The sequence below is a fragment of the Bolinopsis microptera genome, chromosome 11 (genome assembly GCF_026151205.1).
Source record: "Bolinopsis microptera isolate Bmic1 chromosome 11, MBARI_Bmic_1.0, whole genome shotgun sequence".
Classification (NCBI taxonomy): Eukaryota; Metazoa; Ctenophora; class Tentaculata; order Lobata; family Bolinopsidae; genus Bolinopsis; species Bolinopsis microptera.
The window spans coordinates 2,691,650-2,715,148 of NC_087082.1; the positions used below are offsets into that span (position 1 = coordinate 2,691,650).

At 35.8% G+C, this 23,499-nt stretch overlaps 4 protein-coding genes across 5 annotated transcripts; all 4 read left to right on the forward strand.

Annotated features, from left to right (window-relative positions):
* Positions 1–804: 804 nt before the first annotated feature.
* LOC134822548 (uncharacterized) lies at positions 805–8,612 on the forward strand. Its single transcript, XM_063833657.1, has 5 exons — positions 805–949; positions 1,116–1,195; positions 1,371–1,488; positions 1,691–1,771; positions 2,144–8,612. The coding sequence occupies exons 1-5, from the start codon at positions 866–868 to the stop codon at positions 7,871–7,873; spliced, it is 6,093 nt and encodes a 2,030-aa protein (XP_063689727.1). The 5' UTR covers positions 805–865; the 3' UTR covers positions 7,874–8,612.
* A 3,694-nt stretch (positions 8,613–12,306) lies between these two features.
* Positions 12,307–20,503, forward strand: LOC134822550 (uncharacterized). 2 transcript variants are annotated; one of them, XM_063833659.1, is made up of 7 exons: positions 12,307–12,436; positions 12,647–12,736; positions 12,912–13,052; positions 13,306–13,404; positions 13,708–13,884; positions 14,178–14,285; positions 16,440–20,503. In XM_063833659.1, exons 1-7 carry the CDS (start codon positions 12,329–12,331, stop codon positions 17,364–17,366), a joined length of 1,650 nt encoding a protein of 549 aa, XP_063689729.1. In that variant the 5' UTR covers positions 12,307–12,328; the 3' UTR covers positions 17,367–20,503. The 2 variants fall into 2 exon arrangements, with proteins under 2 accessions (XP_063689729.1, XP_063689730.1); XM_063833660.1 differs by having other exon boundaries at positions 13,711–13,884; positions 16,440–20,006.
* Positions 17,401–18,186, forward strand: LOC134822552 (NFX1-type zinc finger-containing protein 1-like). The gene has a single exon (XM_063833663.1). It carries the CDS (start codon positions 17,401–17,403, stop codon positions 18,184–18,186), a length of 786 nt encoding a protein of 261 aa, XP_063689733.1.
* On the forward strand, positions 18,250–22,327 carry LOC134822549 (NFX1-type zinc finger-containing protein 1 homolog). The gene has a single exon (XM_063833658.1). The coding sequence runs from the start codon at positions 18,271–18,273 to the stop codon at positions 22,231–22,233; it is 3,963 nt and encodes a 1,320-aa protein (XP_063689728.1). The 5' UTR covers positions 18,250–18,270; the 3' UTR covers positions 22,234–22,327.
* Positions 22,328–23,499: the final 1,172 nt, after the last annotated feature.

Genomic DNA, 23,499 nt, shown 5'->3' on the forward strand with positions numbered 1-23,499 from the left:
CAAGTATCATTGATCATTGATCATCACACATTTCTAAAAATATCTTCAATGAAACAATAAGTTTTTAATGAAACTAAACGCTGTATGAAAAATCAAATCAAATTGAAACATAATAATACATGATATGATTTTAATAAAAAATGAATAATATATTAATATTTCCCATAAACATAATCGATAATTTATCAACTTATTTTATTTTATTTTAAATGTTATCAAATACATTATTATATTTTAAAACCTAATTCATACTTCATACCTAATAATATCATAATTTAGTAAGACCTGCTCCAAAACTGGCATTTCCTGCTAGGGACGTACTTAAGCAGTTTTGACGCCATCTCGCCAAGTGCTTTACAACATATGAAGAGCTTTTGACATTATCATGGGTAATACAAATATCAGATAATTATATACAATTATTATTCTTACTATAACTATCAAGTAAGTGTCCAAGCATCTCAGGGTCTGTGTGCAGTCCTTATGGCACAGATTTTGTATTCAAAAGCTGTGGCTTAATTTAAGTTTAAAAGGATGTCGATACTATGATTGAAAGCACCTCTGAAGGGGATTGTCTCTAATGGACTAATTTATTGTTTACACCATAATCAGTTAAAAATACAAAAAAACCCCAATGGGCACTCCTGAAAACATAACTACTAGAAAATATATCAAAGCTAAATAGAAAAGTGAGGTCAAATGTAATAAATCGTAATAAACTGCAATTAATGGAATATAAATTTTGAATTCGTTATTTAATGGCACACAGCAAATTATAAATAATATTTTACAAGTTACACTTCTAGGTATTAAACATGTATTAAATATGTTGGGCATTGTCATGGTACACTGACATCTGCATCGTATGGATTCCGACTCTGATTCAATTGAGGATTCTCGTCCGCCTCCTGAATGCAGAAAGAGCACTGGAAAATCTTCTTTTGACGAGGTTATTTTTAGTGACCATGTAAAAAATAAGACAACCATCAAATCTTGTTACCTTTCAATACAATCGAATAAATAGTTAGATTTATTCAATCGAATAAATAGTTAGATAATTTGATATTGAAATGCCATATCAATTTTTCAAGTTTTCTTCACCTATATATTATCAGGATTGGTTCATCAGACGTAGACAATCTTATAATTCATTTAAAACGACAGTATCCAGGGAGACGTATGTGGCGTCATCTAGGTTAGTTAGTCAGTATTGTATTGGTTCACTTTCACAAACATAGAACTGTTGTATATATGTGATAAATAGAAGGTTCATTACATGCTAAGTAATTTTGGTCATCATTCGGCTTTCAAATAAAATTCATTCGGCTTTCAAATAAAATTCCTCCAAAAGACAGACTTTTTAATTTCAGTCCTCTGCCGCGTGACGAGGAAAATTATGCACCTGGACCAAGTAGCAGATCTTATGAGAAAATGAAAGCGGAGAAGCTCTCATCTACTGAAGATTGTTCGAAAGACAAAAGTCTCATGGTATGTATTTTGAAATTGCTTATTTAAGACCTGAAGGAACGCAATAATTTTCTTGGATAGATGAGACAAATTCTAATTAACTGTCATATTGACCTTGTTATCAATAATATTCCATAAGTGCATATGAGCATTACGAATGTAAAATATAGATGAAGATATTCGCTGATACAATGGTAAGACTTCTAACTTACTTTTCATATAGGTCAGTTCATTGTCATATTCATCCTTTTCTACATCTTCAAAACTGTCAGACAACAGTTTCTCCAGTGGATCATCAAATACTGTAAGCATCATTATGTTCAAGCTACTAAATGATATCATGTTGTTACAGAGAGATTCCAATTATGAGCCTGATATGTGTGATATCTTTTGTGAATTGCAATTTTAGTATCAATATTTGAGTATTATATGTATGTTAATGTCCCATCATCATCCCATCAAACAACAAATTTTAGAGAAAACAACAAATTTTTATTTAAATCAATTATAGCAAAAATTTTAAAAACTTTAAAGTTATTCTATTACCAAGGAATATACTACGGGTATGGTGACTTAGGCTATTGAGTTGTTAAGTAGATTAAGATTAGTAAACATGCACTTGCTAATGGGTTATTGAGTTGGCTCACAGATAATTGACAGTGATTTTAATTCTCAGGTGTTCACTTGTCGCGCCAGATCAAATAACAACCAGAATGGATGGTGCTCTGGAGTAGTGAAGGGTCAGCCTTTGGACGATGCTATATATGTCAAGCCGGCTATAAAACTTTCACAAAAATTCATTGCCAACAAAGACGTTTATGTAAGAAAAGACCGGATTTCAGGTTGTAGCAGTCTTCTGTCAGTGAAGGATGGAGACAAGATTGAGTTTTTGCTCTCTATAAAACCAATGAGTTGTGAAAAACCCCAAAAAGGGATCAAACCTTCTGCATATAAAGCAAATATGCTGTCTTTTTGTGCCAAAAGAAGTTTTGATGAGTTAAAGTTATTTTTCACCCTAGCAAAAGATAAAGTCACTGAAACATCCACCAGAACTGAAGCGGTGAATTCAATCATGATGTGTGATGCCATTTGGTTTTATATCTTCAATGCTAAATGTGATGACGCAGTAATTTATGAAATGTTTGTGTCTGAAGTTTTGGATTTATTTTTCCTTCTAGCAAATTACATGGAGAGTTTTCCATCAAGGAGAAGAGAGATAATTGGACACATTGTTGAGAAAGACTTCATTGTGAACCTGAAGAATGGCCAAGAAAAGGTATCAAAGGGACTCAGATTTGCCAAGCTTGCAGTTACTTTAGAACCAGCTGTCCTGAAGAATGTTATGCCCTTATTGAGCAGTTTGGTCAAGATTGGTGATCCTGATCTTGCTAGTGGGCTTTATGAGATGCTGTTGAAGGTTGGCAATGTTAGTGACCTTAGTAATTGGCATGATCTTACTCAGATTCCAACTATTGAAGAACTATTTGGAGACCCTCTTGAAAAAGTATCATATTTGAGACCTGTGTTATTGTCCTCCGGATATGAAAACAGTGATGATTACTTGAATGTATACTACAGACTGTTAAGAGCAGAGTGCTTTTCTGCTATACAAAAAGGTATAGCAGATTTTAAAAGTGGTAAGCTTGATGCAAGAGACATGAACATCTATGATAAAGTGTCTGTGAGAGACATTGATATGGAGTACTCTTCTGTCCTGATATCACTCCAGTTTTCTCTTGAAAAACCAGTACATAATTGGAAAAAGTCAAGGAAGCTAATGTTTGGTAATCTTTTATGCATCACCATCAAGGGAGACTTCTCAGATCCTATTTGGCTTACAGTAGCAGACAGAGATGAAACTATACTTCAAAAATACAATGTGATAGGAGCACAACTTATTTCATTTGATGGTTCTGATACTGATGCAGCCAATAAAATAAGAAACCTGATGTTGCATTCTGGTAAAATGATAATGGCAGAAAGTCCTACTTATTTCCAATCATTTAAGCATGTTTTGACAAGTCTTAAAAACTCTGAAATAAGTAAATTTTGTATTGTTGACGAGATAGTTCATGGCAGTTATTACAAATCTTTAAATTTCCACTCTCTGATTAATCCGTACTTGAGCAATGTAGGTTACGAAGAGCTGGAAGAAAACCAAAAGAAGGCTTTTTTACATGCATTACAGAGCACATTAGGGATAATACAAGGCCCTCCAGGAACTGGAAAAACACTTGTTGGTGCAAAACTTGCACAAATGTTCCTTTGTTTACGAGATGGTGGAAAATTAAATAATCTCTTAGAAGTTAATAGTCGTTATGCTGGCTCTTCTGTTGATTCTTCTATTGATTATTCTACTGATTCTTCTACTGATTCTTCTACTGAATATGATGAGCTTAAAAGATCAGAATTGTTAGAAGAGAACCCACCCATTTTGATACTGACATACAAAAATCATGCTCTGGATGAATTCTTGAAACACTGCACTGAATTCTGTAACAAAGAATATATTACCCGGATTGGAAGTCAATCAAAAGAAGACATACTTAAAGATTGCTTACTCCACAATAAGATGAAAAGCTGGAAAATGAGAAGAGTGCCAACAGGTTCTGTGATTTCAGAGATCAAGGATTTATTTTTTGAACTTTCTTCTTTATTGTCTGAGCTAGAAATAACGAAAGTCTTCACAATTGAAAGTTTTATTAGCCGTTTGAATCTCGAACAACTCAAAGATTTTATAGACAATGCTATAAAGACTCCCTGGGAATATCCCCCTCAATCAGTGAATGTGAATGCAAAAGCAACACAGGCAATGCTGTCATATTTTACCGATTGGAAGGAAGAAGATGACTTCAAAGAGATTATTTTGCAATTAGTTTCTCAACCATTTTTATACTCCAATCAAACTCTGGACATGGAGGAAAGGACAGAAATAATTATTGCTCAAAAAGTTAAGGATGCTTACGAAAATCACTGGCTACCCAATAAGCAACTGTTAAAATCTTTGACTCAACTCCAGCAAAGTGGTGCTGCATTTTTTAATACATGCCAGATCGATAGCAGCGAAGATGAGGACGACTTTGATGACCTTGAAGATGATACTTTTGGGGAAGATGATCTTGACGAAGATTACATTAATGAGCAGTTAATTATGAGATTTTCTGGTTTTGATGAAGATGAAACTAGATATTTTAGATCTACTAAGGATATCAAGTCAGCCAAGATGACTAAATTAGAAGCACGAATTAGGAGCAAGAGAAATATGGCTCAAGATATAAACAACACAAGCATATTTTGCTTATCAGACTTTCCACCAAGTTGTGCTGTAAGCCAAGCCATTCTTAAAAAGAATAATCTATGGACTCTTTCAGCCATTGACAAATATAAATTTATGTATAGTTTTTTGCAGTCTGGCTGCAATGAGCTGATGGATAAGATGAATGATTTGTTAGAAGAGATCAATATATTGCAAAAACAAAAAGAAATGATTGACCACAAAAATAAATTGCAAGTTCTGAAGACTCAAAAAATTGTTGGAGCAACAATCATTGGAGCTTCTATCCAATTATCAATGATTAAAAAGTTGGCACCGAAAGTTATCCTCGTAGAAGAAGCTGCAGAGGTTTTAGAGTCATGTTTAGTTGCTGTTTTGAGCAAAAGCGTCCAAAAGCTAGTTCTCATTGGTGACCATAAGCAATTGAAGCCAAAGGTTGATACATACCATCTTAGGAGGGAATATAACTTTCACATTTCTATGATGGAGAGGCTGATAAAAATAGGATATCCGTACGAAAAGTTACTGAGACAGGGACGTATGAGACCAGAGTTCTCTTGTATGCTGAAAGACATTTACCCAGAATACCAGGATTTCCCAGGGCTAGAGGCAGAAAGAAAGATTATAACGTGCTTACCTCATTCCATGTTTTTCTGGTCGCATCAGTTTCCTGAAAACAAAGATCGTTCAGTTAAAAACTTGGGCGAAGCCAACATGGTTGTAGCACTGGCTTTATTCTTCGTTGCCAGTGGCGTGAAGGAGGCTGATTTGACCATACTTTGTGCTTACATGGGACAAGTTCAACTTGTAAGGAAGCTTTATCGTGAGATGACCCTTTTGGAGCCACCCCGAGATATAACAAAGCAAACCACGGAAAAACAACTCATCGACATACGAACAATTGATGAGTATCAAGGTGATGAAAATAATTTTGTGATTGTTTCATTGACTAGATCGAACCTCCATGGGAAGATCGGGTTCCTCGAAGAAATCGAGCGGCGTTGTGTAGCACAATCTAGAGCAAAGTGTGGATTGTATTTCGTAGGAAATGGTAAGATGTTCACAAAAAGCAAAACATGGAAACCAATCATGGATACTATGGATGGGCAGAACCTCATCAGTAATAGGCTTCCTGTTACATGTTATAGGCATCCTGATAAAATTTATAATGTTTATCAGAAAGACGATATAGCTAAGAAGGAAACTGTGGATAATTCCCAGTTGATGTACTTTGTTCACAATAAAAACAACTGGTGTAAGGTTATCTGCAATTCCTCCTTTCCCTGTGAAATTGAAGCTCATCGTTGCAAGAAACTGTGCACTCCACGACATGATGATACAAAGTGTAAAACCCCGGTTAAATTCACCTTTCTAGTTTGTCAACACACAACTTCAAAGCTTTGTTATGTAAGTGAAGAAGATATGAAGTGTGAAACCAAGATGTTGGTCAAGTTACCTGATTGCGGACACGAAAGAGATGTTGAGTGTCATACTTGGTCCTTTAAAAAGAATCTAATCATCTGTACTGAGATTTGTTCTAAGTCCTACGACTGTCCATTTCAGCATAAATGCTCGAAGGTTTGTGGAAGATATCATCAGCATTTTGAAGGGGATTGCCCCGAACAAATCGAGTTTAAATTTCCCAAATGCAACCACACTGCTCATATTAAAAAGGTGTGTGGCAAACCTGTGCCAGATATAAAATGCAAGTTCCAGCTCAAATACAAGAGCATCCAGTGTGGTCATGAACAGATCCGAAAATGCTCAGAAGAAGAGGAATGTAAACTTACATGCAACAAACTAAGACCTGATTGTGGTCATCCATGTACAAACATATGCAGTAAACCTTGCCTTGAAGTAGACTGCAAAATTTGCACAGAGCAGTATCAAAAGTCTATTGATGCTGCCAAAAAACTTGCTGAGGAGCAGTTGAAAATATGCAAACTGAATGAAGCTGATCCAGACTTCTTTGAACTGTTGCCTCTTTCCTCTGATGCAATGGTAAGTTTAGCTGGTGTAAAAGAAAAATGTGATTTGTTCTTAAGTCTGTATTCTACTTCGAAAGTTAAGGACATAATTGGTGTGTGGAAAATGAAATGTCCTCACAACACATCCTCCTTTTGGGAATATGCTTCTAAATCTAATGGTATAGTGAAAGAGGACTTGTACAAATTGACTTCAGGTTTTCTCGACACTACCACCATTCAAAGTAAGGAGGATATGTTTGCCCACCTGATTGTACAGTCGTCAATTAACTGTTTTGAGTTTGTGAAATATGCAGGGAGTAGAATGGCATCACTTCGGGGAAACGAATATACTTTGGTTGTTACAGAAGTGTTGCTAGGCGATAGTGTAGATAATGAAAAGTTGACAAAAGATAAGGTGAAAAGATCTAGAGATGCAGTGACTCGATTCCTAAAAAAGGAGAAAAAAGATTCAGTGATAACAAAAAGCACAAATGCACCATCAATTTACTCAGTGTACGAGAACAGTCAGATACACTTGAAGTACATTGTACATTTTGTAACAGAAAAACTGGTTGCAAACAAAGAACTGATTTTGCAGGATGCTTTGAAAAATCTACCAGAAGGTGAAACAGTAATGAGCCTATCTGGCATTGACCTACGTGATGTAAGTAATCCATTGATAGAAATGGTCCAAAAAGCAATTTCATTGTATAGAGGGCATTATTCACTACGAGATTCCTATGCAAAATCAAGGCAACCTCTCAAAGAAATCAAAGAAGTTGGTTTAGTTGTAAATCACCAGGCCAATCAAGCATACGAGAAAAAGCTTAAAGAATTGAAAGAAAAGCGAAAAGGAGGACACAAACTCGTGGAAGTATTTGCATATCATGCCACTAAGCCTGAGAATATTGATAGCATCATCAGAGCCAATCTTGATCCTGGGAGAGCTGGAAGTGCACATGGAACAGCACACGGTAATGGCTGCTACTTTTCAGAACATCCCGAGTTTAGTTTCAATTATGGGCAAGCAACTATGCTTATCTTTAAACTCATTCTCATCGAAGGTCAGTATAAGAAAGTACAGCCAGATGGAAAGGGATTTTGTCAGCAACTTGTGTTAAATGATGCATCATTGTTCAAACCCCAGTTTGTATTGCGTTTTTAGTGATTAGTGATTTGAACAACAGTTTACACTTTACAACATTGTTTCATGTTTGGTACGTCCAGAATTTCTGGAAATTGAGGAAATGATTAAATTAAAATTGGTATTATTCCCATCAAAACTGGTTGAGGCATGGATTTTTTCGTTTGCTTAATTTCGTTTTTAATCGGCCCATTGGCATTCATTTAGATAAATTATCTTGTTTAAATAATTTTTCAGTTTTTTTGAAAAGCTGTACAAAATTTTATTATATGTTGGTATGACGAATTATTATTATATGTTGGAAATTTGTATCATGTATTTAATATATTCTGATAACAATCTAAATCCTGATTTTCTTAAAGATCATATTAAATAATTAAATTCAAGATGAATTCCATTTAAATTATTATATTAGTAATTAATCATCTTCATGCTGTCAGCTGTATTCAGAGATAACTGTTTAATAGTCTTGACTACTGATAAGGAGATGGCATACCTAGTAAATATTCCCTCATGAAATTCTAGCTCTTTTTTTGGTTTGCTTGGTTTCCTTTTGAAGAAAACATAAAAAACGACATATATTCTTATCGCCACTCACAGCAGTAGTCTTGATCCAAAATTTCAACTCTTTTGTAACCAAAAATTAGCAGTAAATATGTGGTTTACTGTACCAATGTCCAATATGAACAACTGCTGATCAATTTTATCTACAAATCGTGTTACCGTAACAATTTTTACTTGATTAGCATGCATTTTTTTAGATATTTGGGGGGGGGGGGGGGGGGGGGGGGGGGGGGGGGGGGGGGGGGGGGGGGTCAACCTCATTTTACCTCATGAGGCCAGCCAAAAAAGGCAAAATTGGGATGAGGTAAAATGAGGTAAAATGAGGTAAATAAATCTAGTTTTCTAAGCCTTTTTTTAGAGACAAAAAAGGTTTATTCGAAGTCATTATACTATAATTCGAGGCTGTGCATGGTCTCCCATGATATTTAATGGTTTATTAGGGGTGATGTGGTCCCTGGGAAGGGGCATTCCCAGTTTAACCTACTTACTCTCAAAACTTGGGGTAAATAAAACTTCGCATTATAATTATTATTTATGAAAAGAAAATTGAACATTTCAATTTCCATGATCCATTAGGAAATTGTTAATAGCACTTGCTAAGTTTTGTAAAGGAATTAGCAATAACTTTAGTGTCACTTTGGCAGTTGCCAATTTATGGGGATATTTCCGCATTGCATGACATGGACCATTTAAATAATATCTTAGTTTGATATTGCGATTATCGAGTCACTCTGAAACAAATTGTGTCTAACTAGACCAAATGTAAACAACAGTTGTGCATGGAACTGGATTGGATATCTACATGAATTTAGTCGAAATTGCATAGTGAAAGGTCATTTCATAATAAATTACTCATATAAACTCATACTTCATACTATTCTAAGTTCTTATGTACATGTTCAATGTTTCGCTGTAGAATAAAGGGCGGTTCAGAAAACCACCTTTCGTTGAAATAATTAGATATCACCTCTAATTATATTAGTTGCTCTATAGGGTCGGGAACAACCAAAAAAATTTTTGTGTCTCTAAGGTTTCGTATAATACTGACTTGGGCCACGCCCATATTTTTCACCAATTTTTAACAGGTAAAATTCTCTAAATCGTCAATTTAGTCACGAAGGAGTATGGAAGGAGTTCTAAATGTGTGCTCCTCTAATAGAAACAGTAGGAAATGGTTAACTTTAGTCGAGGTTTCAGGTCTCTACAATGTCGGGAAGTTCCTGCAGGAATTTGCGCATTGCGCTGAAGCGCAAGATTCACAGCACCAAAAGCGAAGGTCGTAGAGACATGAGACCTTGACTAAAGTTAACCATTTCATACCATTTCTATAAGAGTATGCCACTTTCAGAGTCCTGAACACACTCCTACAGCTCTTAATCGTCAATTATATGAATTTTACCTGTTAAAATATATCATCTTTAACTGATATCAATTTAGTTTAACACTGTTAATTTTTTTTAAAAACATAATACTTCACACCAAACTAACGCACAATATGATAGTATAAAAAAGGAAGGTTTTCCTTGGATTCCAAATTCAACTTTGATTATATCCTGGCACTGATTATCATTTCTCGATTGTTCTCCATTTTCCAATGCAGTCAGCAAGTTCCAATTAAGGTAGACTAGGTTTTCGAATCTTCATATTATGTTCAGAAGCAGGCCAGAAGGGGTTGTTACCAGAGGAATATCTTCTTGGAACAAGGGAATTAATGAGGTCTTCATTTATAACTCGTCAGTGACAGTCCGGACAGGATGAGCATTGACGAGATCCACTGATTACTTCATAGCTCGTCATTGATAGGATCAGTATTAAATGAGGTCGAATGATTACTTCATAGCTCGTCACTAACTGTATCAGCATAACATGACTAACAACTAACGAGGTCCAGTGATCTCTTGCTGATACGTCAAGACAAGACCAGTAAATAGCTAAAAATATCGAAAAAAATGAGCTTAGAAATTACAGAGTACAAATGCCTTCTTCACAACTAACTCTTCGGCCTCATCTTTTTAAATCACTCATTCCCTCTGAAACAAGATAATGCTTAGGACTAGGAGGAACTTAGTTAAATTCTTTTATGATTCAGTAAGAGGAAAATTCCTTAGTAAGCTAACATTCTTTTGTAGGATGTTACCACTTATCATATCTGTTATCCAGCATAATCCCACAACTAGACCCTCTTATTCTTGAGTCTTGACAATGACAGTAGCAATGTACACTATTTTGATGCTCGGTCCAGGTCTCCAAGAAAACCTTCCTTTTTATATTCTCATATTGTGTGTTAATTTGGTGTGAAGTATTATTTTCTTTTTTAAAAGTAACAGTGTTAAACTAAAATGATATCAGTAAAAGATGATATATTTTAACAGGTAAAAATCATATAATTGACGATTAAGAGATATGGGAGTGTGTTCAGGACTCTGAAAGTGGCATACTCTTATAGTAATGGTATGAAATGGTTAACTTTAGTCAAGGTCTCATGTCTCTACGACCTTCGCTTTTGGCGCTGTGAATCTTGCGCTTCAGCGCAATGCGCAAATTCCTGCAGGAACTTCCCGACATTGTAAAGACCTGAAACCTCGACTAAAGTTAACCATTTCTTACTGTTTATATTAGAGGAACACACATTTAGAACTCCTTCCATACTCCTTCGTGACTAAATTGACGATTTAGAGAATTTTACCTGTTAAAATTTTTGCCGAGATTTACCTCATTTTACCTCATGAGGCCAGCCAAAAAAGGCAAAATTGGGATGAGGTAAAATGAGGTAAAATGAGGTTGACCCCCCCCCCCATATTTAGATATTCCAATTTTACAACATTTAATGATACATGTTTTTTTAATAACAACGTTTTATATAATTTTGTTTAAATTGCTTCGTTTGTCATAAATTCACACCTAAATTCAAAACACGTTACAGAAATAGGTGAACTGTGAAGCACTTTAGGAAATATTATATTATTGTACCATAACTCAATAACAGTATTGATACATAGATAATTTAAGGGATCATTAAGGGGGCAGGGGGGGGTCTTCATGGAAATTTTCTCAAAATCGACTTTTTCGTTGTTTCTGATAGATGGGAGTTATATCTATCAGATGCTTTTAATTCGATAGAAAAATATTGTTCCTAGCCGAAATTATCGCCGGTAAAAGGTCAGTGCTTGTGTGTAATTGTATTGCGCGAGCGATTTTTGATCGCGTGTCCTGAAAATCGAGTCTAAAAATCTATCTTCTCCTACATTTTTTGAGCAATCACCCTCAAACTTTCAGGATATGTTCTAGTGATCATTTAGAAGAGATTATCCGGGCAAAATTTTGAGATAGGCTTTTAAACATTTTTTATTCGATTTTAAAAATCTTGGACCTCGAAAAATCGTCAAAAAACCAGGTCCAAGATTTTCAAAATCGAATAAAAAATGTTTAAAAGCCTATCTCAAAATTTTGCCCGGACAATCTCTTCTAAATGATCACTAGAACATATCCTGAAAGTTTGAGGGTGATTGCTCAAAAAATGTAGGAGGAGATAGATTTTTAGACTCGATTTTCAGGGCACGCGATCAAAAATCGCTCGCGCAATACAATTACACACAAGCGCTGACCTTCTACCGGCGATAATTTCTGATAGGAGCAATATTTTTCTATCGGATTAAAAGCATCTGATAGATATCACTCCCATCTATCAGAAACAACTAAAAAGTCGATTTTGAGAAAATTTCCATGAAGACCCCCCCTGCCCCCTTAACATGTTATTACGTAAGGTCATCTAGGGAGCAGGAGATTTGGAAAAGCTGTAATTTCCAAAAAATAGTCGTGATTTAACTGAAGTTATAATATATAATCGTGAAAAATCTCTAACAAACTAACACAAAATATTATCTATGTCAGTATGTTATATAGCTCAAATGGATGGCTGATTCACTTGTTAACGATGATTCTATCTCGGACGACCGACCATCAAGACCTCGAAGACGACCAAGATTAAAACCCCATGATATCCCACATTCCAATCCACAGGTGAATAATCAATCTTCACCAAATATGTCTTTAAGTCCACTCTTCAAAGGACCTAATATCTCTCTATTTGGAGACGGATGATATCATATTACTTTCAGATATTATTATACATTTGAATAATGATGATACCTCTAAAGTTGTCTGATTAGAAAGGCACTGTGAATCATAATTTAATAGCATTCTCAAACTAAAACCACAATTTTATCTCAGAGAAATTCTGCCGTCCGTGGCAAGTGGAATAAAACATCCCAACCACAGCCATCAAGCAGCTCCAGTTCTCAATCTAAACCAAATTATAGGGTACGTTCTTTATAAATCAAGCTTGCTTCTGAAAAATATAAATTAAAAATGATTGAATGATTATGATTAATATATAAAATATTTTCATCTCGTGATTATATTGCTGTTAGAATACCCTCGTTGTCCCGAAATTCTTATTAAATAATGTACGATTTCTGAAATGTTTTATTTTCAGCAGAGAAATGTTCGACCATCTCATAGCAGACCACATGTTGCAGAAACAGATAGTAATCTATCGTCATTAAATAAAGCAATAGAAGAACGAAACAGAACCAATGCATTAAACCGGAGATCAGCAGGCAGCAGCTCCAATAAGGTAACTGGATTATCTGTATTAAAAGACCTAACAAATCTCAATCAATTTTATAGACATTGGTAGATCATAAATTTTTAATAGGTTTTAGCACATGCCATGCTGGAGTCTAATAGCTCATGACTTCCGAATTTGAAGTCGTTAGGTTAAAGCTGAGATGAGTAATTATTAACAGAAGTCAATTGGTCGCCTTTTTGGGACATCCTGTGCTTTAAGAGCTTGAAATTGTAAGAGCTTATCTTTTAATATTTTCTAGGGAAAGTCTCCAGCTGTTAAAACGAAAACTGATACAAGGCAAAGCTGTCCTTACTGTGCATTGAACCCCGAGGAAATGTCATGCTATTACTGTCAAAAGGTCAGTATTAAATTTATCTAGTATCATTATAACACCAAGCATTTTCATATCACCCTGGAAAAAAACATTCCTAACCTCAGCCATCAAGCAGCTCCAGTTCTCAATCTAAACCACATAGGGTACGTGCTTTATAAATTACTATCAAGCTTGCTTCTGAATAATATAAATTTTTTTAAATTATTGAATGATTATGATTAATTTATAAAATATTTTCATCTCGTGATTATATTGCTGTTAAAATACCCTCCTTGTGCCGAAATTCTTATTAAATAATGTACGATTTCTGAAATGTTTTATTTTCAGCAGAGAAATGTTCAACCATCTCATAGCAGACCGCATATTGCGGAAACAGAAAGCAATCTATCATTAATCTATCATTATAATAATGATTATGATGATTCATTATTAGATAAAGCAATAGAAGAACATAACAGAACCAATACATTAAACCGAAGATTAGCAGGCAGAACCTCCAATAAGGTAACTGGATTATCTGTATTAAAAAACATATTTCCCAATCTCAATAAAATTTATATACATTGGTACTTTGGTAGATCATAGATTTCTGATAAGTTTTTAGCACATTGTGGAGTCTAATAGCTCATGACTTCCGAATTTGAAGTCGTTAGGTTAAAGCTGAGATGAGTCATTAATAATGACTTCTGTTAATAATGACTCATTATTAACAGAAGTCAATTGGTCGCCTTTTTGGGGACATTCCGCGATTAAACTTAAGTATAAAATTTTAAAAGCTCATCTTTCAATATTTTCAGGGAAAGTCTCCAGCTGTTAAAACGAATATTAATACAAGGCAGAGCTGTCCTTACTGTTACTTTCCATTGAATCCTGAGGAAATGTCATGCTATTACTGTATTCAAAAGGTCAGTATCATATGTCATTTTATCTTATCATTATACATAACCATAACACCTACAATTTTCTTGTCACCCTACCTCGTGCACCCTCACTGGTGCACGAGTTTCTGGGCCACCATGTTTTGAGGCGTGATGTAATTTAGGCAAAAATTTCCTAGATACTACATCGTAGAGCTTGTAGGGCCTGTCGTGATATCATGGATCGCTTAGGTTCCACCAGGATCTGGTAGTCCTCATAATTCTGCGGCCTTTATGTATCGTCATCTCGTACAACTCTTTAAGAATCTTAGGGATTTGGCATGTGAAAATTTGCAGCCTTCCAGACATTGATTGGGTTAACGAGGTGTCGTACGTCACCTCAAGATCGGGTGACAGGGGGCTGACCAGGCCAGAACCCAATTGATTGGGTCTGAGGTCACGTGATTATGAGCCTGAGGTCACGTGACTATGACGTCACCAGACCTTGTTCTCCGTTTCCCGCTCATTGGACCAGGTGAGCTTGCATGCTTGTGAATGTGGGTGTAAGTACAGCTGTACTGTAGTTTATACCTAATTAACCCCTATAGAAACCGAAAATTTACAGATTCATCATAACAATATTACGACGCATAAATAAATTTACTGTCCGGAAATTACTTTAATATAGAATGGGAGTGAGTATTACAAACCTCGGGTCAGTTAACGAGTAATAAAAGTTTCCGAGGACCGTGAATCAGTAGAATAAGCATCAGTGCTTGACGACTGTTACTTAGAACCGTGATAGCCCAATTACCGGACACTACGGAGAACACTACGACGGAGGTGGAATTTTCATAAAAGGGTGGACAGCACAGTCATGAGTCATGTGTCCTATACCCAGTTCAATGGCCAAAACAGCTACTGAAGTTATAAGAACTGTACGATTCCCTAAATCCTGAAATTCTATAGTATAATTTGTCCAGTGGTAGATTTTACAGTGTAGAGGGTGTACAAGATGGGGCACCTGATGAGGACCGACCTGACCGCTCCCGATTATCCGATAAGGGAGTGCAGACTACGAAGACGACGAGTAATGATAATATTGCATGGGTTCACGTACAATTAAGAAGGCAGATTTACATTTGCATTGGCCTTTAAGTTTACATCATTTGAGAACTTAATCCAAGATGTTACAGTGGTAATCAATGATCAATCCTGCCGTGACATTTTCTCGTAATTATAGAATAGTTTTTGCTAAGATAAATGGGATGATTGGCTACATCTGTCCTTCAGTCTGAGATATTAGTTATATAATGATCCGATGTGCCTACAGCCTGCAGCTGTACACTGTACAGGTACAATCGTTCAATACACACAGCATCACTATGCTCTCTTAGACAGTTTTGTCGGCCATTTGCTCTATCTGCAAAGCTAAGAACTAAGTTGACAATAATCTATCTTCACTCTTAAATTTATTTATGTTCAAAACACTTGACAATAAATTTGCTCGCCGTTTCTGCACGAAAATACTACCGTAATCTGTACTTTTGCACAGCGTTTTTTGCACGAAAATGCTCATCCATACTTTGGCAGAGCATTTTTGCGCGAAAATGCTCATCCGTGTTTTGGCAGAGCGTTTTTGCTCGAACATGCTCATCCCTACTTTGGCAGAGCGTTTTTGGACGGATTAGCATTCTTAGTGCCCTGTTCTTTGCACGAAACATGCTAATGTCCAACTCTGGGGGAGGCCTTTTTAGGGTAATAGAGAATAGCACTTATAGCAATGAGTGCCAGTATATATCTACTGCAGTAAACCCCTAAACCCTAAAGCTCTAAAGCTGCAGTAATTTGTCAGGTTTTGCGTTAAATCGGAATTTTTTTAAATTTATTGTTCACAATTTACATGTTTACCACAATTCTGGGGAAGGAAATGGCTTTGGTAAATCGGGTTTTCGGTAAATTTAGGCGTGGTAAATCAGGATTTTACTGTATCTAGGATAAGTTGGACTAGGCTTGAGTTTCGTGCATTTATTTTTAAATTAAAGGTCATGGTTGCTATGATACAAACTCCGATTTTGATCAGTTGTTTTGCGTCTGAATCCTTGAAAGATTAACCACAATTCTTGTTAGATTGTTAATATTTCGAACAGGTTTTGAAAAGACTCGATTTAAAAAAAAGTTTATTAATCATTTTTATTTCAGCAGTTTACTTGTCCTGTGAGACAAAGTAAAATTCAAGATGGATGGAGGCTAGGCACAGTGAAAGGTCAATCGCAAGATGCAGTATACATCAAACCAGTGATGGAACTTCCACAAGGGTTAATAGCTGATAAGGATGTGCATGTTTGGAAAGATCAGATTTCTGGAATTAGTAATATTTTTCCTGTAATGAAAGGTGACAAGATAGAGTTTTTGCTCTCCGACAAACCGCAAAAGAAAGGCAACAAGCTATCAGCATATAGAGCAAACATAGTGTCCTTTTGTGGACGAAGAAGTCTCATTGAGTTAAGCCAATTTTTCGTCCTTGCAAAAAATAATGTTGGCGAAACTTCTACTAGAACTGAAACCATGAATTCAATTATGACCTGTGATGCTCTGTGGTTTTACATTTTCAATGCAAAATGTCGTGATAATGAAGAATATCAGGCATTCGTATCAAAAGTTTTGGATTTCGCCTTCTTTTTGATCGAGCACATGGACAGTTTTCCTTCCAGAAAAAAGGAAATATTTAATCTTATTTTAGACAGAGATTTCATTGGTCAGCTTAAAGACGAACAAGATAAGCATTCAAACAAACTAAGATTGGCCATGTTTGCAGTAAATACAGACATAGGCTTGTTCAAGAAAGTGATGCCGATTCTAAGCAGTGTGGTCCAAGAAAGCGAATCAGATGTTGCCAATGCACTTTACAAGATGCTTATGAAATTTGGAAACATCTGTGATCTTAACAACTGGCACGACCTTCCTCAGATTCCCACAATCGAAGAATTGTTTGGAGACCCTTTGGAAAGAGTAAAAGTTTTGAAACCCGTCTTGTTAACGTCTGGGTATCAAAATGCTGATGATTACTTGACTGTATACTACAGATTACTACGAACGGAATGTTTTTCTGCTATACAGGAGGAATAACTGCCTATAAGCAAGAAATTTGAATCGTAGGGATATGAGCATATTCAAGAATGTTTCTGTGGCACATCTTGAGCTGGAGCATGCGAAAATCTTAATATTTCTTAAATTTTCCTTGGACCAACGAGTTGCAAATTGGAAGAAGTCGAAAAAGCTCATGTCTGGTAACCTTTTGTGTGTTACTGTTGAGGGCGATTTTTCAGATCCTATATGGCTCACCGTTGCTGATCGAGATGAGGTTCTTCTAGAAAAGCATAGCGTTATTGGAGTAGAATTGATATCATTCCACAGCTCAGATGCTGATACTGCTGATAATGTTAAGAAGTTGCTGTTTAATTCTGGCAAAATGATCATGGCAGAAAGCCCTACATATTTTCAATCTTTTAAACATGTGTTGAATAGTCTTCAGTACTCAGAAATTGGCAACTTTCCTCTTGCCGATGAGATTATTCATGGTAGTTTCAAACAGTATGAAGGTTGTCGTAATTTGATTTCACCATACTTGAAAGATGTGGAATATGAAAAATTGGAAGAAAACCAACGAAATGCTTTTGTCCATGCTTTAGCTAGTACTTTGGGTATCATTCAAGGACCTCCTGGTACAGGAAAGACCTTAGTTGGTGCAAAACTTGCCAAAATATTACTTTGTTTGCAGAAAGATAACAAACTCAACAACTTACTTAACCAGGGACAGACTCCTTTGAACTATGCTGATGAAAATCATGAGGGAAATAGTGCCTCAAAAAATGAGGATAACCCACGGGCATACTCATACTTACGTACAAAAATCATGCACTTGATGAGTTCCTACTGCACTGCATAAAATTTTGCGATAAAGGAGATGTTACTAGAATAGGAGGGTCAATCAAAAGAAGAAGATCTGAAAGACTGCTTGCTGCATAACAAGATGAAAAATTCGGGAGGAATTTCAAGTAGACAAATCATGAATGAAATTGACGTCTTATTCGCCAAACTTTCAAATCTGTATTCTAAACTTGGAGACTTGCAAATGTTTACTTTTGAAAGTTTTGTCAGAAGTATGACAGATCAACAGTTTACCGATTTTGTGGACAAAGCAATTAAGAAAACATGGAAGTTTCCCCCCAAGTCATTGAAAGTCGATACCGTACTCGTCAAGAAGCTACATCGTTTCTTCACTATATTGAAAGAAGACCCTAACTGGAAACAGCAATTTTTACAAATAATGTACCGCTCATGTAGCCAACACCAGGAAAGTGAAGCCGACAAAATGATAGGTATGATATCTCTTAAGGTCCGGGATGCTTATGAAAATCACTGGTTGCCAAACAAACACAACTTAAGTCAATTGCAACAAAAAGGAAGTTTCCTTTTAAATGCACATATAAAAGATAATAATATTAATGATGATGTTATTGTTGATGAAATAGAGGATGGTGTGCTTGGAGAGGATGACGAATTGGATAGAGATTACATAAACGAGCAACATGCTACTAGGGCGTCAGCTTTTGATGAAGATTTTAAAAGTAAGTTTAAACCCAAAGACTTAAAATCGGAACGATTGGTAAAACTCGAAGCATCTATATCAAAGACAAATGCTAAAAATGCTAAAAATAAGAAGAACAAAAACGTCTTTTGCTTATCAGATTTCCCATCACATTGTGCTTTAAGCAAAAGTATTTCAACGAAAGATATCTTGTGGAGTCTCTCAGAAGTCGAGAAGTATACTTTCATATACAGTTCTTTGCATTCGGGAAATGACAATTTGATAGATGATATGAATGAACTGTTTGAACAAATCAACATGAAGCAGAAGCAGAAAGAGATGATTACTCTTACTAATAAGGTAGAAGTTTTAAGAACCCAAAAAATCGTTGGTGCAACTATAGTAGGAGCATCTTGTCAGTTGTCATTGATTAACAAATTGGCACCAAAAGTTGTCCTCGTAGAAGAAGCTGCAGAAGTTTTAGAGTCATGTTTGGTTGCTGTTTTGAGCAAGAGTGTCCAAAAGTTAATCCTTATCGGAGATCATAGGCAACTAAAGCCACAAGTTGATACATATCACCTTAGGAGGGAACATAACTTTCACATTTCTATGATGGAGAGGCTGATAAAGATAGGATTTCCGTACGAAAAGTTACTGAGTCAAGGCCGCATGAGACCAGAATTCTCGTGCATGTTGAAAGATATATACCCAAAATACCGAGACTTCCCTGATCTAGATAAGAAGAATGAGAAGATTGAATGTCTGCCTAACTCCATGTATTTCTGGTCACATAAGTTCCCTGAAAACAAAGACTGTTCAGTGAAAAACTTGAGAGAAGCCAACATGGTTGTAGCACTTGCTATGTTCTTTATTACAAGTGGTGTAGATGAGGCTGATGTGACCATACTTTGTGCTTACCTAGGACAAGTTCAGCATGTTCGGAAACTATATCGTGAGATGAATCCCCCACCTTCTAAACAAGATACTACAAAGAAGCCTATTGACATATGTACAATTGACGGATACCAGGGAGACGAAAATAAATTTGTCATTGTTTCGTTGACTAGGTCCAACGAAAATAATCAAATTGGATTTTTGAAAGAAATTGAGCGCCGTTGTGTAGCACAATCAAGAGCAAAATGTGGCATGTACTTTGTCGGAAATGCTACCATGTTCAGAAAAAGTAAAACATGGAAAATAATTATGGATACTATGGATAGTCAAAGTCTCGTTGGTGAAATGCTTCCTCTCATCTGCTACAGGCATCCTGATATCATATATCATGTTGTTCAGAGGGATGATCTGACTAAAAAGGTTGTAAGCGATAATTCCCAGTTGATGTATTATGTTCAGAATAATAACAAATGGTGTAAGGATATCTGCAATTCCTCCTTTCCCTGTGGAATTGAAGCTCATCGCTGCAAGAAACTCTGCACTCCACGACATGATGATACAAAGTGTAAAACTAAAGTCGATTTCAAATTTTTAGATTGTCATCATACTACTCAAAAGGAGTGTTACATTGAGGAAAAAGATATGAAGTGCAAAACCAAGAGACTCGTAGAGCTGCCTAATTGCAGACACCAAAAAGTGGTAGAATGTCATACTTGGATTTTCAAAGAGAATGAAATCATGTGTACTGAAACCTGCTCAAAGTCATATGACTGTAAATATCAGCATAAATGTGAAAAAATGTGCGTAAGAGCTCATGAGCATTATGCAGAGCATTGTCCAGAAAAGGTAGAGTTTGTGATTCGAGAATGTGGCCACAAAGCAAATATTAAGAAGGTGTGTGGTAAACCCGAACCAGCGATAACATGTAAATCTATCTGCAATTACTCCTTTCGCTGTGGAATTGAAGCTCATCGTTGCAAGAAACTGTGCACTCCACGACATATACATGACGATGCAAATTGTAAAACCAAAGTCGATTTCAAATGTGCAGCTTTTCGTCATACTACTCAAAAGGAATGTTACATTGAGGAAAAAGATATGAAGTGCAAAACCAAGATACTGGTAACGTTTTCTAAGACGTGCAAACACCAAAAAGAGGTAGAATGTCATACTTTTAATTTCAAAAAGAAAGAAATCATGTGTACTGAAACCTGCTCAAAGTCATATGACTGTAAATATCAACATAAATGTAAGAAAATATGCCGAAGAGCTCATGAGCATAATGCAGAGCATTGTCCAGAAAAGGTAGAGTTTGTGATTCGAGAATGTGGCCACAAAGCACATATTAAGAAGGTGTGTGGTGAACCTGAACCAGTGATGAAATGTAAATTGATCTGCAATTCCTCTTTTCCCTGTGGAATTGAAGCTCATCGTTGCAAGAAACTCTGCACTCCACGACATGACGATACAAAGTGTAAAACCAAAGTCGATTTCAAATGTGTAGCTTTTCATCATACTACTCAAAAGGAATGTTACATTGAGGAAAAAGATATGAAGTGCAAAACCAAGATATGGGTAAGGTTTCCTGAGTGTAAACACATAAAAGAGGTAGAATGCTGTGTTTTGACTTTTCAACGGGAAACTATCATTTGTATGGAGACCTGCTCAGAGTTATATAAATGTCCAAATAAGCACAAGTGTGAGAAGATTTGTGGAAGCGCTCATGAGCATAATGCAGAGCATTGTCCAGAAAAGGTAGAGTTTGTGATTCAAGAATGTGGCCACAAAGCACATATTAAGAAGGTGTGTGGTAAACCTGAACCAGCGATAACATGTAAATCTATCTGCAATTCCTCCTTTTCCTGTGGAACTGAAGCTCATCGTTGCAAGAAACTGTGCACTCCACGACATATACATGAAGATACAAATTGTAAAACCAAAGTCGATTTCAAATGTTTAGCTTGTCTTCGTACTACTCAAAAGGAATGTTACATATTGGACAAAGATATGAAGTGCAAAACCAAGAGACAGGTAAAGTTTTCTACGTGTAAACACACAAAACTGGTAGAATGCTATGTTTGGACTTTAGAACAGGAAACTATGTTTTGTATGGAGACCTGCTCAGAGTTATATAAATGTCCAAATAGACACACGTGTGGAAAGATTTGTGGAAGAGCTCATGAGCATTTTGCGGAAGATTGTCCGACACAAGTGGAATTCGAATTTCCTAAATGCACAGCTCATATTAGGAAAGTATGTGGCCAACCGAAAGTAGAATGTGAAACGAACTTCGAGTACGAGAGTACCAAATGTGGACATCTTCAAAACCGGAATTGCTCAGAGGTAGAGAAATGTATTCATGTATGCAACAAGGAAAGGCCTGACTGTGGTCACCCGTGTGCAAACCTATGTAGTAAACCATGCCTTGAAATAGACTGCAGGATTTGTTCAGAGAAGTCTAAAGAATCCCTTTTTTCTGTTCTGCTAAAAAGGTTGCGGAGGAAAAGTTGAAAATATGTAGATTTAGCAAAGCTGAACCTGACTTTTTCAAGCTTCTGCATATGTCTACCAGCACAATGGTTGACTTAACGATTTTATTTACGATTTTAACAGTGTTGAGACAATTATCAGTGTAAAAGTTTGAGAAAGAAAGCATGCTGTATTCTCTGCTCACTTATTTCATTGAGTATCAACGATAAGGCTGTTGTGTTTCTTATTATGTTAACAACATTATATATTTATAATTAACTCGATTCACTGGTTGTTTTCAGTTACTGAATAGTGATATTCACGACTTGCTATTTTTTTTTTTTGAAATGTAATAGCGATGATAATATTGCGATAAGCAATTTTTTTGTATCCGTTTAGTTCTAGATATAACTAATTTTTGAACAAGTTATAAATTTAAGAATTTGGTCACATTTTTGGACCTAACTGATTTTTTTCCCTACTCTTGCCGAAGGCAAAAAGATCGTAGGGAATAAGTAATCAGGTTTGGATATATGAGGTGGCCCGACGGTCCTACGTTGACGACAAAAGTCTGCTCCTTCGCAATATAGACCACTCTCCTATAATTATGTGTATAAAAGGAGTATATTTTGCGCGCGCGACGCCTGTTATGTGTTAATTAATTACAGGCATAGCAACCAGTTTTTGGTGCTTGACGACTGTTACACAGGTTTCCATCGGGTTACAATTCACTCTTATTCATTAATATAGCATATTAGTCATCATAGCGGATCAATCATCAATGTAAGTGTTATTTTGGTGAAACAAGCTTGATAAATTACAGAGTGATAAAATTCAGCAAGTCGAAACAAATTAAATTATGATATCAGCTGATAAACTCGTTGCTGATTACTTAATATATATTACTTATAACAGTTGATCGACACTTCATGGTAAAATTTAAAAAGCGAAAACATAGTTGACAAAAGATGTTACTTTACATTTAGATTCAAGGAGCAACTAAGATCAAGATTGCGGTATGCTTTTAAAGAATCCTATATAAAATCAAAGGCTCGATAGTCGATGGTGCTGTAGATGTAAGCATCAAAAGCATTAGTTTATGTTATGTTATTCCTCAGGAATGAATAGTACAAACCCTTTTAAGATTCCTTTATTGCATAATTGATTTTTATTTTGCCTGAGGGGCTTTCCATAAATTATTTTTTTAAATAATTGGTCCTTTTATTGATGTTTCATATTTCACGGCAGTTTCCTTTTCAGAGTTTGAGTTTATATTTAGAAACTAACCATACTATCTTTTAGATTTAT

Excerpts from the sequence above, each read along its gene's own strand:
- LOC134822548 (XM_063833657.1), top strand. The coding sequence starts at position 866 with ATGGATTCCGACTCTGATTCAATTGAGGATTCTCGTCCGCCTCCTGAA. Across the intron at positions 1,196-1,370 it reads ACGTATGTGGCGTCATCTAG|TCCTCTGCCGCGTGACGAGG; the intron begins GTTAGTTAGTCA and ends TTTTAATTTCAG. Across the intron at positions 1,489-1,690 it reads CGAAAGACAAAAGTCTCATG|GTCAGTTCATTGTCATATTC; the intron begins GTATGTATTTTG and ends CTTTTCATATAG.
- LOC134822552 (XM_063833663.1), top strand. The coding sequence starts at position 17,401 with ATGAGCATATTCAAGAATGTTTCTGTGGCACATCTTGAGCTGGAGCAT.
- LOC134822549 (XM_063833658.1), top strand. The coding sequence starts at position 18,271 with ATGAAAAATTCGGGAGGAATTTCAAGTAGACAAATCATGAATGAAATT.
- LOC134822550 (XM_063833659.1), top strand. The coding sequence starts at position 12,329 with ATGGCTGATTCACTTGTTAACGATGATTCTATCTCGGACGACCGACCA. Across the intron at positions 12,437-12,646 it reads TCCCACATTCCAATCCACAG|AGAAATTCTGCCGTCCGTGG; the intron begins GTGAATAATCAA and ends ATTTTATCTCAG. Across the intron at positions 13,053-13,305 it reads CAGGCAGCAGCTCCAATAAG|GGAAAGTCTCCAGCTGTTAA; the intron begins GTAACTGGATTA and ends AATATTTTCTAG.